The following is a 14,899-nucleotide window of genomic DNA, read 5'->3' on the forward strand; positions in this document are numbered from 1 at the left end:
CAGAGTGTGAGAAATTGGCATGTGTGAGGTGGGGCTAATGCCATGTGGAAGGTCAGATAATCATAGAATCAGCTGGGTTGGAAGGGACCTTCGAGATCATCAAGTCCAACCGTTGATCCACTACTGCTGCAGTTACTAGACCATGGCACTAAGTGCCACATCCAGTCTTTTTTAAAAAATCTCCGGGGACGGAGAATCCACTACTTCCCTGGGCAGCCTATTCCAATGTCTGACCACCCTCTCTGTAAAGAAATTCTTTCTAATATCTAACCTAAACCTCCCTTGGCACAACTTGAGACCATGCCCTCTTGTCTTGCTGATAGTTGCCTGGGAAAAGAGACCAAGCCCCATCTGGCTACAACCTCCTTTCAGGTAGTTGTAGAGAGTGTAGAGGTCTGCCCTGAGCCTTCTCTTCTTTAGGCTGAACAGCCCCAGCTCTCTCAGCCTCCCCTCACAGGACTTGTGCTTGACTCCCTTCACCAGCCTAGTTGCCCCCCTCTGAACTGTAATGAAACAAATTGCAATGAAATATCTATACTTCTGCCCTTGCAGTGAGTCTGGATACAAAGAGGTGGCACAATTTCACCCTTTATGTTGTAATTAGTCAAAATTAAATGTTTAAATTTGCCCACCAGTGCACAGTCTCCAAGCTGGCAGGGATTTTAAAGAAGCAGAGGATAAAGTATATGTGATAAGAAAATTCAATTTTTAAGTTGTCTTTGCGTCAGTGGTCAGAAATTGGCGTTGAGGACATCATGCCATGCAATGCCAAACCATGGGGTAAGGATCTCAGCTAATTCTGAAAAAGCTGTAGGACGTTTTTTGACACCTCCAGCTTACTGCTGTACCCAGTTAATAGCCCAGTCTTGGAAGTCAGGTAGCCAGTGAGTGAGGAAGTCTGTAGATGCTAACTGGGCATTTCTGTCAGTAGACCTAATTAGTAATGGCCATACTGGTAATACAGTGACAGTCACCTCCGGTAGCCATGTGTAATGCAACAAAAGGGTTAGACATTCCCAAGTTATCTCTGGAGTATGTTTCTGGATCCTCCTTCAACAAAGTATTTTTTTTTCTTTGTGTTCTGCATGGGTATTTACATGATATTCGTCACTGTGACGTGTGCAAACTATAGATTTACAAGCAGAGATGCACATGCACAAAGTGTTTCAAGCACACACAGCTCTCATTTTGGTACTAGTTTGTATTTCATTGTAAGTCAGTTTAAATTTCAAATAATATGCATTGCAGAATGTACAGGCATTATAATTGTGGATAGCATAAAGAGACTGATTTGTTTCCAAAGATGATTTTTTTAGCTTTCCTCAAATTTTGGAAGTGTTTAGACACAGTTTTGCTTTGCTTTTCCTCATACTCTTCCATAGAAGGCACAGTATCTATTCATTGTGCAGACAGTTGATTGGCTTGTTGTTTCTTTAAAAAATGCAAGATGTTTCAACTGAATGTATAATAATAATAATACATGGCACTTTTATGATGCTGTTCATCTTCAAAGTGCTTTACAAACATAAGCCAACCTACTTATTTATGTTGGGATATACATTGGATAAAGGTCAATAGCAATTCAACTCTGAAATTGATTAATAATAATATGACATAGATAAATAATATCATAGATTTTAGTTAGATAAAAATACATCAGGCAGTATTCTAAATGACAAGCGGAGTCCTCTTCTGGACATAAATGATATAGCAATTACAGTCCTTTGCTTATTCATACCAAAATATTTTAACTTGTTGCACAGATATGGAGCTTTGCCTAGCTTGATATTTGTGGTTATTTTCACTGCAGAACAGTATTTTGTTGACACATGCCATTACTGGTTCTGAGTCTTTGCCAAGGGAAGCGAATGTAAGTTGCTATCCCTGTCCAACTAGTGCTTTTTAAGGAAACGACCTATATACATTTTTACTTTGTTTACACATATAAAATGCAAACCAGCAAACAGGTGGGAGCAAATGCAATTGGTTGAGACTGTGAATAGAGAATGAAAGTGATGGTGGTAAATTTCTAATGTTGTTCAGGTCTTGTAAGTATGTATGACACAGAGAGAAATTTTTTAAAATTCCGAAGGGACTTTTTTCCTTTGATTCTCAGACTTGACTTCTGTAGACACTTTTGCATACATTCACTTCCTAACTGAGCTGAACTCAAAAGCTCCAGACTGAGGAGCAAAACAACCTGTGCCCTCTAATGAAAGATGATGATTATGTTTTCTGTTAATCCATTGAATTGTAGGAATATTTTCTGCTATTTCTTGGCTGAGAGACTGCAATAGTAGTAGGGCTTTTCGTTATCTTACTCAAAATGAAGAGCTTCATCTCATTTTTTAATTTTCTATTAAAAACCCATGTGTAATGTGGCCCACTGATTTTGGCATAAGTCTCTACATCTATCGCTTGTATGTCTTGAGATCCTCATGAGATTTTCTGTCTGCAACTTCATTCTTTGCTTCTTGTATCCTGTTAGCTTGGATGAATAGATTTTGGTAATTAACTTTTGTTGAGTTGTTTATATTAAGCAAATATCCACCTAACAAACAATAGTTTGTAAGAACAGGGAGAAAAAAATCTGCATGTTTCTAATCCTCATGTTGTCCCATAATATTTAATGTAGGGAGAAGAGCTTATTAGGTGGTTCTGGATCCAGCTCCTGGTAGTTACTCCATATACTGATTTCGGTGTTGCCCTGGGCTATTCTCATCCCTGGAGCAAAATGTTTTCCTCTAGGTCCACACTCCCCTGGTTTTCCCTCTCTTGGTGAAGAAGATAGGGAAGTGGAACAGTCTGCCTTTTGAGTCAAGCTGTAGCAATTACCAGCTGCCAAAACAGACCAGTCTTGTTGTGTGCTAAGGCATGGTGTACTGAGGGTGGAGAGTAGAGCTTTCCTCAGTATTACTGGATTACTGGAGGTCTTACAGCAAGATATGAACTCATGCCCTGGCTTGAATAATAACATAAATATAGAATCATAGAATCTTCTAGGTTGGAAAGGGCCTTTGAGATAGTTCAGTCCAACCGTAAAAATCACATGTTTATGTGAACATGTGTGTATCTATGCATATAAAGTTTAATTTCTGAGTATTAGCTGTTATCTTAGAAAGGACTGTGATCATACAGTTGCATTACAAAAGAGACTTTGAATGCTCTTTCTTAAAATGTGAGGCACTTGGCTCGTGAACTTCCAAGTTTGTTTTTCTCTTTATTTATTATGGTTTAATTAAGTAGCACATTTTCCAAAGTTAATGGAGGTGATAGCACAATAGTATTTTGGTAAATAAGCATCTCAAGCTGATTTCTTAAAATGTGAGATGCCTTGCTCTCGTTGATTTCAATTTCATTGGAAACAAATGGAAGTGAATTGACTAAAAGTGAAGTGAATTGCCTTCAAAATTTGCTTCTTTATGTTTTTGTTATTTGATTAAGCAGGCTTATTGTAACAATTCAGTAAAATTTGTACTTAGTTGGAGTTTCCATTTCTGTTCTATTAGAGGAAGTTGTTCCTAGCCTATACTAAAATGGAATGAATCCTCTGAAAAAATAAATTCTAAATGAACTAGAAACTTCAATAATGTGACCAGATAAATATGTTCTTGTTTTATCGATGTTTTGCAATACATTAAAAAAAACCACAAAAAACCAACAAAAAATGAAAACAAAAGCAGTTTGGAAAACTGTGGTATACCTGCTTTAATTTGGGGTGGTTAGGGGGATTAAGTTTATTTGTCATTTATTTATTTGTTTTATATACACTTGTTTCATGTACTCCAGTAAAAAACTTTGTTGGAGAGCTCTTGGATGGGTTGGTTTAGTCCATTAATGTCTTGCCTGGTTACTGTGCATTTACTCAATGGTTTTTCAGTGAAGAAAGCTTAGCAGTTTCTTTGCATTTTTCTTTAAATTTGTGTGATTATTGATTACCTTCATTTTTACATCCTCAGTTTTTGTATATATGTTTTAGCTCCTTTCCAGCAACCTCCTCCTACAGGAGAAGTTCTCAATTCCTCTGTTATCAATCTTTCATGGAGTTCCCCTGACTCTCCAAATTCTAACAGGCTAATTTACCAGCTGTATAGGGATGAGGAAGAAATTTATACAACTGAAGACTACTATCCTTATAGTAAGTAAGGTGACATCAAAGATTTCATGTTTGTGTGTGTGTGTGTGATGTTTCTTAATTATTTTGCATTTCTGTCATTATCATCCTCTGTGATTTCAAATACATTTTTCTGTTTTTCTTTACAGAGTTACTGTTCTATGTTATTAATTTTGCTTGAAAGAAATGAATACCTTAGTGTAAAATCTGACACAGAGTCACCCAAAATAGCTGATAATTTTTTTCTTTTTAATCTGAAAAACTTAAAATTGACTCCCCAGAAGTATTCGCTGGAAGTACACACAGACTCCAAAATCTAAAAGAGTCAAAGTCACATATGAAGAATTTGGATGAACAGAAGAGATCATAATGTGTTTAAGTTTCTTTTTTCATCTTCCTGGTTTTAAACTGTTAACAGATTAGGAAAGCTTTTTGTGGCCTCTAACTTTTAGCACCTTCTGTTAAGCTATCAGTGTAGCTCCTGATCTGTCTTTAGCAGCACCACTTCTCTCATGTTGAGGCTTGCAAAGGGATCCTCAGAAGGCAGTCCTCAAGGATTCGACACTCTGTCCAAGGTGGAAAGGCCATTTTGTGGTAATATTTCTCCACTTATCAAAGAAAAGGAGATGGATTTGGATACTGTTTGTATGTATATGTGGCACAAAAATTTTTTTTTTTTTTTTTTTTTTTTTTTTTTTAAAGAAGACAGGTGTGGTTTAATGCCGCTAAGGTTTGATTTCTGTTCTAGCAGCTTCTTTAGCTTTTGCATTTTCTTGCCAATGCAGCATTAATATTTTGCAGAAGTTGAGTCTCTCTAATTGTTGGTGTGTACCCTGGAGAAAAGAAAAAAAGAGCTATTATTCAGTGGAAGCACAGATCCTTTGGAATGCACCTCACATTTTTATGTTTTGTTCATGCCACAGTGTTACAGTTCATTACTTTGTGGCTTATGCTGTGAATTTGGGCACTCTGCAGTACTACCATGAGGAAAGGTGTGCAACCCATGTAAGCATGAGATTAAGTGATTGGGAGAAAGAAACATAAAAAAAAAGTTGGAGAACTAATAGAGAATATTCTAATTCTTTAATTTGGTTTAAAGGCGTAACTTTACTAAAAATATGAATTAGTTTCAAAAGAAAAGCTATTATACTTCATTGTCATAAATCTGTGCTTAGTAATGTACTTGAAACAGTGCACTGTTGAGGATGTTATTTCATGACACTACCTACACACTTTGTAGAGAGTGAAAAATTTTGTATGGCTTTAGCTGTATAATGAGACATTAGCATGTTTCTATTTAAGAAAACATTATGTTCTTAGAAACATAGATTTGGTTTCAAAAAATGTTTTTGACATTTCCAGGCAATACCCCTAATTAGCGATGTGAAATCATATTCTGGTGTTTGAATATCAAGCATTGTTAATGCTGTCAGAACTTTTGATAATGTTATTTTTTTCTCAGTATAGTGTGGACTTTATAATGCTTATGTGCTTAGAGTACAACTGCACACAGCTGGCTCATGTTCAGCTGTTGACACCCCCAGGTCCTTTTTCTACTGGGCAGCTTTCCAGCCACTCTGCCCCAAACCTGTAGTGCTGCATAGGGTTGTTGTGACACAAATGTAGGACCTGGCACTTGGCTGTGTTGAACCTCATCTAATTTCCCTCAGTCCGTCTATCCAGCCCATCCAAATCCCTCTAGAGGGCCTTCCTACCTTCCAGGAGATCAGCATTCTCACCCAACTTGGTGCTGTCTGCCAACTGACTGAGAGTGCACTCGATCCCCTTGTCCACATCATTGATAAAGTTATTAAATAGAACTGGCTCCAATACTGAGCCCTGGGGAACACAGTGTGGTTGGAGTTGTTCAGCTGAGGAATGTAGAACCTTCTTACTTTTGGCTTTATCCTATTTTATCTAGCCTATATTCCAGTATTCCTATGGAAAAAAAAATTCCATCAATACTCATTGTCAGTATTCATCAATACTGAATAGAACTTTCCTGTAATGTTGAGATGGTGCTGGTTACTTTCCTGGCAGACAGCATCAGCATTCTGTGTGATCTGCCTCTCTCAATCTCTGTAGGAAAAGGGGAAAGTAATATGCTTGCTGTTGGCATTAGACCTGAGGCCCTACAGTCTGGGTTGTCCCTAGAGTTTCTACAAGTCCAGGTCTCTTCCAGAAGCTGGGTTTCAGGGATTCGTTGGGTTTAGAGCTAGGATGGTGTTGGTGCAGCCATTTCTAGAGCAGGAATGAATTATGGAGTTGGAGGTTTGGTAGGGAGGCAGTTCTAGATCACAATCTAGCTTGCACATTGGAGCTAGATAGTGTCCTATCTTTCTTGTTGGTTCTAGATGTGTGTTTCTAGTGTTTTAGCTCACCTGCTAGTCTTGGAATGATGGTTTAGCTTGCTTGCTGGTTCAGGACCATGGTCTAGCTCTAGCTTGCTGGTTGGTTCAGGGGTGCTTTTTGGTTCAGAACCATTTAATGGTTTCTGAGCAGGTTCTAGATATTTTTGGTCTAGTTCAGTCTTACTTGCTCTTTGATTCAAGAACATACTCTAGCTCACTTGTCAGTTCTAGAATTTGTTCTAGAACACCTGATTTCGGTGTAGGTTCGATGTAGGTTCAACCATGCTTGTTGGTTCTAGATCAGGTTGCAGGTCATCACATGGTTTGGGATGGGGGAGAGGTCATACAATCTAGCTCTGACTCTGGGGGATACTCTTATCTCACAAGGATTTGTGGTACTTGCTGTTGCTAATAGAAGTCTAGCTGTTTGGTTTTTTTTCTTTATTTCTTATTTTCTTTTTTTTCCCTTATGCACTTTTTTCCTTCTCTGTGGCTCTTTTGAGTTGCAGGCTCATAGAATGGATGATCCTATCATCAGATAAAGTGCAGCTCCCCCATGTTTCTACCATGCTGCCTCATGCTGCCTCTGTGCCCATTTTTTTTCCCTCTGGCTACAAAATTGAAAACTGGACACATGGCGAGCTCCGACTTGTCATGTCCTTCACAGCAACTGGTTGTCACACTCTGAGGGCTCTTGCCAACTTTGGTACCCACTCCTGTGCCCAGAAGCACTTCAGCCAGGGCGGCTGTGACCATGGAGCTCAGAAAGGGCTCAGCAGTTCTACAATATATTTGAGTACTTGCACTCACACTTGGGAACACCATGCTGACCCCAAAGTGGAAGAAGAAACAGCTAAATCTTTCTGGCAAGACTGAAATCTGCTGCATCTTCTGCCTGCTCACTATTATTAACACATGAAGAAGTCTCAATAGCCATTGCTCAGCTGGCAGAGTTGTTCTCCAGGCTTGCCTGAAGTACCACGTTTTGCAAGGCCTGAAGATAAGATAACCCAGTCTCCTTGTGGGGCTCCAGTGATGAGTTTGAGATAGCTATAGGGAATTGAAGTGTTGTAAACAATTACTGGGCTGACACTGCTGCTTTTGTGCTGCAGTGTCAAGAGTTGAATATCTAGCAATACTCATAAACTCTTAAGTTGTACTCAGGGCTGGCTTGCCAGTGCAGATGTGCAGAAAACTTAGAAATAGCTGTGTCCTCTCCATTTGCTTTGAAGGAGTTTAAGAGTATCCATGCTCTGACATGTAATATATTACTCAATGTTCACTATTTTTTAATGCAAAATAACATTGTGGTATGGTTGTGGATAAATTCATATTGTGCTGTGATGACTAAGATATGTAACTTCTGGGATCTATGCAGGAGCTATTAATGGCCATGGGTACTAAAAAGATGCTAAAAAGCTATCTAGAGTAATGGAAAGTAAGGATGAGGAAGGTAAATATAGGCTTTGGATATGTCTTTTTGGTAAGTATTGGCACTTTTGTTTCACTTCTCATTCAAGATCAAATGCTTTACGAATGAACTAATAAGCACTGTAGTAGAAGTGAGGAAGTGAAAGCACACAAAGTTGAAATATTTGGTCTTATGCTATGAAATTAATAAAAACAGAGGTCTGAAAATTTACACAATGGTTTGGAGTTGCTTTTTCTAAATTATATTTACTAATATTGATGCTGATTTACATTTGAAATAATTATTTCCAAGCAAAAGAGGAATGAGAAGATAACTATATTAATGCTCTTTGTGATTAAAGGAGGAACTAGGAGAAGTTCAGTGGAAAATTATTTCTCTAGTGATGCCAATGTGTAGTGGAAGATAATAAGGGATAAAGGGGTAAAGAGAAGGTTTTTCCCCCTTGTTTAAAAAAAAAAAAAAGTTGAAAAGTTACAATGTTTACAATGATCTCAAGAATAGCATGCAAACAGGAATAAATATTTCTGGATTAGGACTGGACAGATGTTAACTATACAAATTAAGATTATTTTTAATGTGTTAGACTGATATAGTTTTCTTCTCACCTGTTTGTTCTAGGTGTTCAGACCTTCACCGATACTGTGTTAGCTCCATATACCTTCTATTCCTATTACATCCAAGCCAGCAACGTTCATGGTTTTACAAGAAGTGCCTCAGTGACATACAGAACAAAATCTGGGACACCTATAGGAAGCTTAGATTTAAATCCCGTTTTTCCTGTCAGTCACCACTCTGTTTTACTTTACTGGACAAGTGTCTCCAATGACTCTGGGCCCATAGAGAAATACATTTTGACATGTACTAGCTCGGTTGATCTTCAGCCTTGTGGTCAGTATGAAGGCTTAAAGACTTCAGCAATTATTTGGAATCTCATTCCGTTTACAAAGTATGTTTTTTCTGTGCAAGCTTGTACTAGTGGAGGCTGCTTAAATAGCCAGCCAGTAACTGTAGTTACTGCACAAGCTCCTCCAGAAGGGCTACACACACCGATGGTAAAAACTATCAGCGCTACAGAACTGGCTGTGGAATGGTCACCACCTGAGAAACCAAATGGTAGGACATTGTGTTTACTTTTGTAAATCAAAGTCTTTGCAAGGAAAAAGCAGCGTTTTCTCAAATCTGGTTAGAGTTCCTTATCCATGTGACATACACTGAGAATGAAGTATGGCATTGTCCTAATTTGCCTGCTTGCCATTAAATGTATGCTCAGAGTCTATGTTTTATTCTTTTGGAGTCCAGAACTCCACTGACTGTGGAGTTCAGGATTTAGCCCTCAGTGGCATCTGCTGCAGCAAAAATCAGATTTATAATCAAACATTTACAGTAAAATTAATTTTTTCCTAATTTGCCAGATCGCCTAGTTCAGACAGATGTGGTGATACTGCTTGACAAAAAATAAATAAGCAGATAACAGTTATGGAAAAAACCCTAAGAATTAACAGAGAAGTCTGTTTTTGAAACCATCCGTCATGTGCAGTAACTAATTCTATTACCAGTATAACTTTGTTAGGGATTAGGTGATTGCCAAGAGTTTCTGGTCTAACTTGTGTAATAATATTTTAGGATTTTGAAACTGAGAACACAGCTGTTGTAGGATAGTTCTGTGGTGCCACAGATTTTATTGGTAAACACTATCTTTTAATATATATGCAATGGAATTTTGTGAACTTGCACTTACTTGCACAAGTATTTGTGCGTGTGAAAACGAGCATTTTGATCTGTTCATGAAATGGGCATCTGTCTATGAGTAGCTCAGCTTTTACTTCAAACATCTCATTTTCCAGCTACTTCCAGGTTAGACAGGATTAATGCACACACAAGAATGACTATGCATTTAGAGGAGCAGTTTCTACAATGCAGCTCATGATATTTGCTGTTAGCACTTGTCCCTCAATGTCTGTCTTAGACTCCTCATAGTTTACTCCATAGCCATGACATGCATTTAATGGCCAGCACAAGCAGATTTAAGCAATATTCTCATATTTGTTTTGATGTCTGGTCAGATTTCCTGGTCTCTCCAAAGACAAAGAAAGAAGCTGTTTCTCCCAAGCAACCTCTCCAGTTCTGTGCATGAATACAGCCCCAAATATATATATTTTATGGTAATTATCTCCTGGCTTTGCCATATCTCTCATTTTTACCATTTTGGAAATCTCCGATCAGATTTCTTACAATCTATCCTTATAGTTAAACTACTTCCATGATCCAGCCTAAATTGTGTATTGCTTCATACCCCAACACATACATGATGCACATTTATTTCCTATCCAGTAGTCTGTTCTAAATGTTCAAAAAAATATTAGGATTAAAATGTCACTCAAAAATTTCCTTCTCATAATTTAAAAATAATTAAAAAAAAAGGTGATTTTGTTTCAGGGAGTATAGCATTTGGATGAAAATAGCAGAAAAGAAAAAAAACCTACTAATGCTGTATTTTCTTTGAATTTGATTGATTGATTCATAGCTCATTAAATATGTTATTATTAAGTCATTTAAATTCATTAATTTTTCTGGCTTACTTTTTTCTCTAGGTATAATTATAAGATATGAACTTTACATGAGAAAAAAATTAAAACCAACTGGGAACTTTCTTCCCCCTGAAATTCGTATTTTCCAAAGCAGTGGATGGCTCAGTCCTCAACCAGTTGTGGAGTCTCCTAATGAAAATGCTCTGGCTCCACCACAAACCAGTACCACAGTCATTGATCTGGAACCATTTACAGAGTATGAATTTTATGTGGTAGCAGTAAACATGGCAGGTAGTATATCTTCAGACTGGATATCAGGACAAACAGGAGAGGCTGGTAAGCACTGGTTTGAATTTCTTTGGTAGAAATTAAAGGAAAAACTAGATTAGCATGTATTATTAATTTTTTTTTTTTCAATAAAATGTGTCTAGTGGTGGTTCAGCTAGGGACAAATTCTCATTTTTATCTAATTAAAGATAGGTTAGATTATCTCAGAACTTAGCTTGTTAAGCAAAAACATTTTCTTCACCATGAAATCATAGTATTGAGGAAAGTAATCCATATCAATTAACCCAAAATTTAAACTACAAGATTATAAAATATACCATGCAGTGTTCCAATTTGAAGAACTTGAGAGGGTTACCTTTTCAGGAGTATAGTGCTTGAAACTTTTGTTAAGACCCAATTAGTGAGAGATGCCTCTGCCCAAATTAAGGTACAAACACAACCATATGCTAAAGTCAATAATATGTATTTTATTTAACAATAAATGTGAGGTAAAGAGATAGAAAGAAATGGAAAAGAGGAGAGGGAGAGAGAGAGATCAAGCAGAAGATAGTCACCACCTATGGATCCAGCAGCATCCCATTGGTCCTTCTTTACTGTGGGCTTCTCAGTGGTGGGGGCCCTGAGGTCATTCAAAACTTTTCACTGTTTATACATCTTACCAAACAAAGGAATTAATGCTTATTGGCTACACAGTTTTCTTATTCTATGGGTTAAATCATTCCGTGTCTTCTAATGCTAATTGGTCTGCATGCTCAGTTTTTCTCTTCTTTTGAGTTTCTTGGGTCAGTGGTCCATGAGTTGGTGGTCGTGATCTCCTCCTGCCGGAATTACCTTTTACCCAGTGGGAGCTGATTTCAGCATCGTTGCTGAATTGGCTTTCCTTGTGGCGTGTAAATTCTGCGTTTCTGTATCAGTGACACATTCTTCTCCCCCAGCTTTGTTAACCTCTCACCTAGGTCTGAGATAACACCCAACAATAGTACTACCTTTATTTTATCTCAAGTTCCTGCTGTGGTGGCTTATTTTATAGTCCAAGTTCATAGAGGCATATTCGTGGGGGACTTTGGTGGTCATTGATGGGCACAGAAGCCATCTGTCCCATAACTTGGGACATATCTTCGTTTGACTGGTGATATGTGTATAAGCAGTTGCTTCTTTACAATTTGCCACAGTGGGAATTTTTGTCTGGATGTGTTAACCAGGTTGAGCTAATCAGATCTTGCCACCTCCAGGCCTGGAGTTAGCACCACCCTGTTACACCCTTCTGTGTTTATCTCATGGCAAAGTCCTTCTGTGGCCTTAACAGTGTTTGAGACAGGCAGTGTGAACTTTAACTCCTTTCCATATGCTTTTATGGAGGCCAAGTGTCATAATATGGACCCTTTTTTCTGTTTGCAACATCTCTTATAGTGACCCTTCTGTTCATATTTTCTAAAGGGCTTGCTGCTTGACATATTATTTGAAATAACAGCAATTTATTTAAATCCTTTCAGTAGAAATCTAAGATTTTCAGACTGATAGAGCCTATGATTTGCAATTAAACATCTCTGTTATGTTACTGATGTGTTTGTTTGCTGTTAGCTTGAAAATCATGTCCTCAGACATTTGCTCCTGCAAAACAGCAGGCTAAACTAATTCCTCCTTCAAAATGAGTCTTTGTGCTTATCTGTTCCTAAATACTATATGTTATAAAAGTGTTAAATTGTATTTGGGAAGAGGTCCATTAGTGTGGTTGTTTGTATGTAGCAGAAGTGCTATGAGTTGGTATCCTATTATTACAGAGTAATCAGGTGGGGATTTAACTGCAGTGCAAACAATCCTTTAACAGATTTACTATGGAAGACAGGGGAACTGTTTTGTAAGAAGTGAGAGACATGTTAATTTCAAACTGGCCTGGCAAACAAAATTGCTTTTAAGATGCTGAAGTATTGAACACTTTTTGCTTTTATCAGTTTTTTCCCATGTTGCATGAAGTTTTTCTTCAAGACCTTTTTGTCTGTATGTACTTTCCTGCCTGCTACGGGGTTTTAGACTGTAGTGTTGATTAGTATTTCTTTGAAGACATAGGCAGTTTTATTCTGCATTCACAGCCAGAGTAGAAAACAGGAGAATGATGAGTGAAGTATTTTTTATGTGCTATCAATAGAAGATGAAAATTCCAGCTAAACTTGAAAATAAAGTTTAAAAAGGGAAAAGAAATATTGTCTGAAATGGTGTTTTACAAGTACAATGAGAAAGCTTGCATTATACACATTGCTCATTTATTTTATAAATATTATTATATTAACTTTATTTCAGCCCCAGCATTCATGCCATCTCCGTCAGTATTCCCTCTTTCACCATATTCCCTCAATGTGTCATGGGAAAAACCAGAAGATAATTTAGCAAGAGGAGAAGTGATGGGTTACAGCATCAGTTTAATGACTGAACAAAGGTCCTTGCCACCATTTTCCCAGGTATTATTATTAGTTGCATAATGTTTTTCCTAACTGGTATATATTAAAATTGATAAAGTCTGATGTCCTCTGAGGTTGTCTGATGAATTGTTTACCTGACTTGCTGTATATTCTCTAACTTTTCCACCTACCAGTTTGAGTGCTCTGTAATTTTATACACTACTTTTAGGTTTTAAGTTGTATTCCTGAGCTGACTTGTTTTCAGTAGTGGGAGAGATTCAACATTAGGAGGGATAATTTACAACGTGTAAATTATCTTGATATTTGCATGTACTGATTCTGTATTTTTGCTATATTTGCTCATATTCTTAAAGCCAAATTGTGTTGTAGGAATCTACACTGTCATTAAGAAGGTACCTGTCCAACTTCTTAGTTGACTATCTTTGAAGTGGGGAAACCTAAAATGCCAGAAAGAAACAGCTTTAAGAAGTCAAAATATGTGACTTTAAAATACTATTGTATTGTTTATTTGACTGCGGTTGGCAAACAAGTATCATGACACTAGTAGTAAACCAAAAGCTTAGGAATGAGCAAAGAAACATGATAAGTAATCAGGATGGGAAAGTGAATCTGGTGCTCTGATACTGAATTTCTCTTTCAGAGCTGATTTTGTCTTTCGGTAGTGCCACAGATGGGCCTCAGTTTATTTGCCTATGAAGTAGGGATACTACTGCTCCTGGGGTTATTGTAACAATACATAAATGCCAAGTGCTTCAGGTCACAGGCTTGCAAGATTTTTCATTTAAACAACCATCTGATAACAAAGTTATCTAAAATGCTACAGTTTATTCAGTTCTTCTCCTTTTGATAGTTTGTAGTAATGTTGAAGTAAAGCAGATGCGAATGTCTGTAGGTATTAGTTATTCCCCTCCCTCCTAATGCCTGCTAATCATGTCACTCCTCCAATGGTGGTCAGATTTCACAACTTAATAGTGTCATTTTTGTCATTTCGATTGTAGCTGCACTGTTTGTAGTGATAACTGCACCACCACACAGTTTTATGAGGCAATAACTTTGTTTCCTCATTTATCCACTCAGGAACTGGCTTATTACCTCATAAAACAGTGTGATGGGAAGTATTATCACCTAAATCCCAGCTTGTTCAGATTCTCCAAAATAATCCTCTCCCTCAGTTGGTCTTTTCAGGCTTTTCCACATCTGAATAAAGGAATCTGGAAGTTCAGAGACAAGTTTCTTATTCGTGAACATGTCATCAATTGGCAGGAATGAAAATATTATTAACCAACTGTTGTCTTCCAATCTGTTTGCTTTGCAGGTTTTGCATATAGCTGAGGCTCATGAGCTCTCCTACGTAGCAACGGGATTAAAACCTTACAGGACGTACAACTTTACTGTTACTCTCTGCAATCAAATTGGTTGTGTAACCAGTGAGCCAGGCATGGGGCAGACCTTGGCAGCTGGTAAGGAAACAATCTGTAGCAAAGTGCAAAGCTGACACACAGTTTACTAATGAATACTATTATGATGATCGTAGTTTGATGCACAGTGACAGGGGTAGGTGTTGTATTAATACAAAGTGACTTGCTTAATTGTTACTTGTTTATCTTGACAGATTAAAACCAAAATGTTTTCAATGGAGGTTTAAGGTACACTATTATGGCAGTAGGCTTTGTGTACTGCTCTCTCAGTTGCAAGTTGTGATATGTGTATTTTTTGTTCCTGTTTGTTTAAACAGTGAGTGTACATAAGTGTGGCTGCACCCACTCATT

At 37.6% G+C, this 14,899-nt stretch overlaps 1 protein-coding gene across 9 annotated transcripts in view; it reads left to right on the forward strand.

Annotated features, from left to right (window-relative positions):
• Positions 1-14,899, forward strand: part of USH2A (usherin) — a 385,399-nt gene that overhangs the window by 75,772 nt on the left and 294,728 nt on the right. For 8 of the 9 annotated variants that reach the window (XR_010428978.1, XM_064648236.1, XM_064648230.1 and 5 more), the window contains exons 16-20: positions 3,980-4,138; positions 8,516-9,010; positions 10,489-10,761; positions 13,012-13,169; positions 14,446-14,590. Coding sequence is in view for 8 of the 9 variants with exons in the window: in XM_064648236.1 (XP_064504306.1) it covers positions 3,980-4,138; positions 8,516-9,010; positions 10,489-10,761; positions 13,012-13,169; positions 14,446-14,590 (1,230 nt within the window). In the remaining variant the exon portion in view is untranslated. The remainder of the gene's footprint in view (positions 1-3,979; positions 4,139-8,515; positions 9,011-10,488; positions 10,762-13,011; positions 13,170-14,445; positions 14,591-14,899) is intronic. The other variant, XM_064648233.1, reaches the window with a different exon arrangement.

Source organism: Pseudopipra pipra, chromosome 3 (genome assembly GCF_036250125.1).
Source record: "Pseudopipra pipra isolate bDixPip1 chromosome 3, bDixPip1.hap1, whole genome shotgun sequence".
NCBI classification, from domain to species: Eukaryota; Metazoa; Chordata; class Aves; order Passeriformes; family Pipridae; genus Pseudopipra; species Pseudopipra pipra.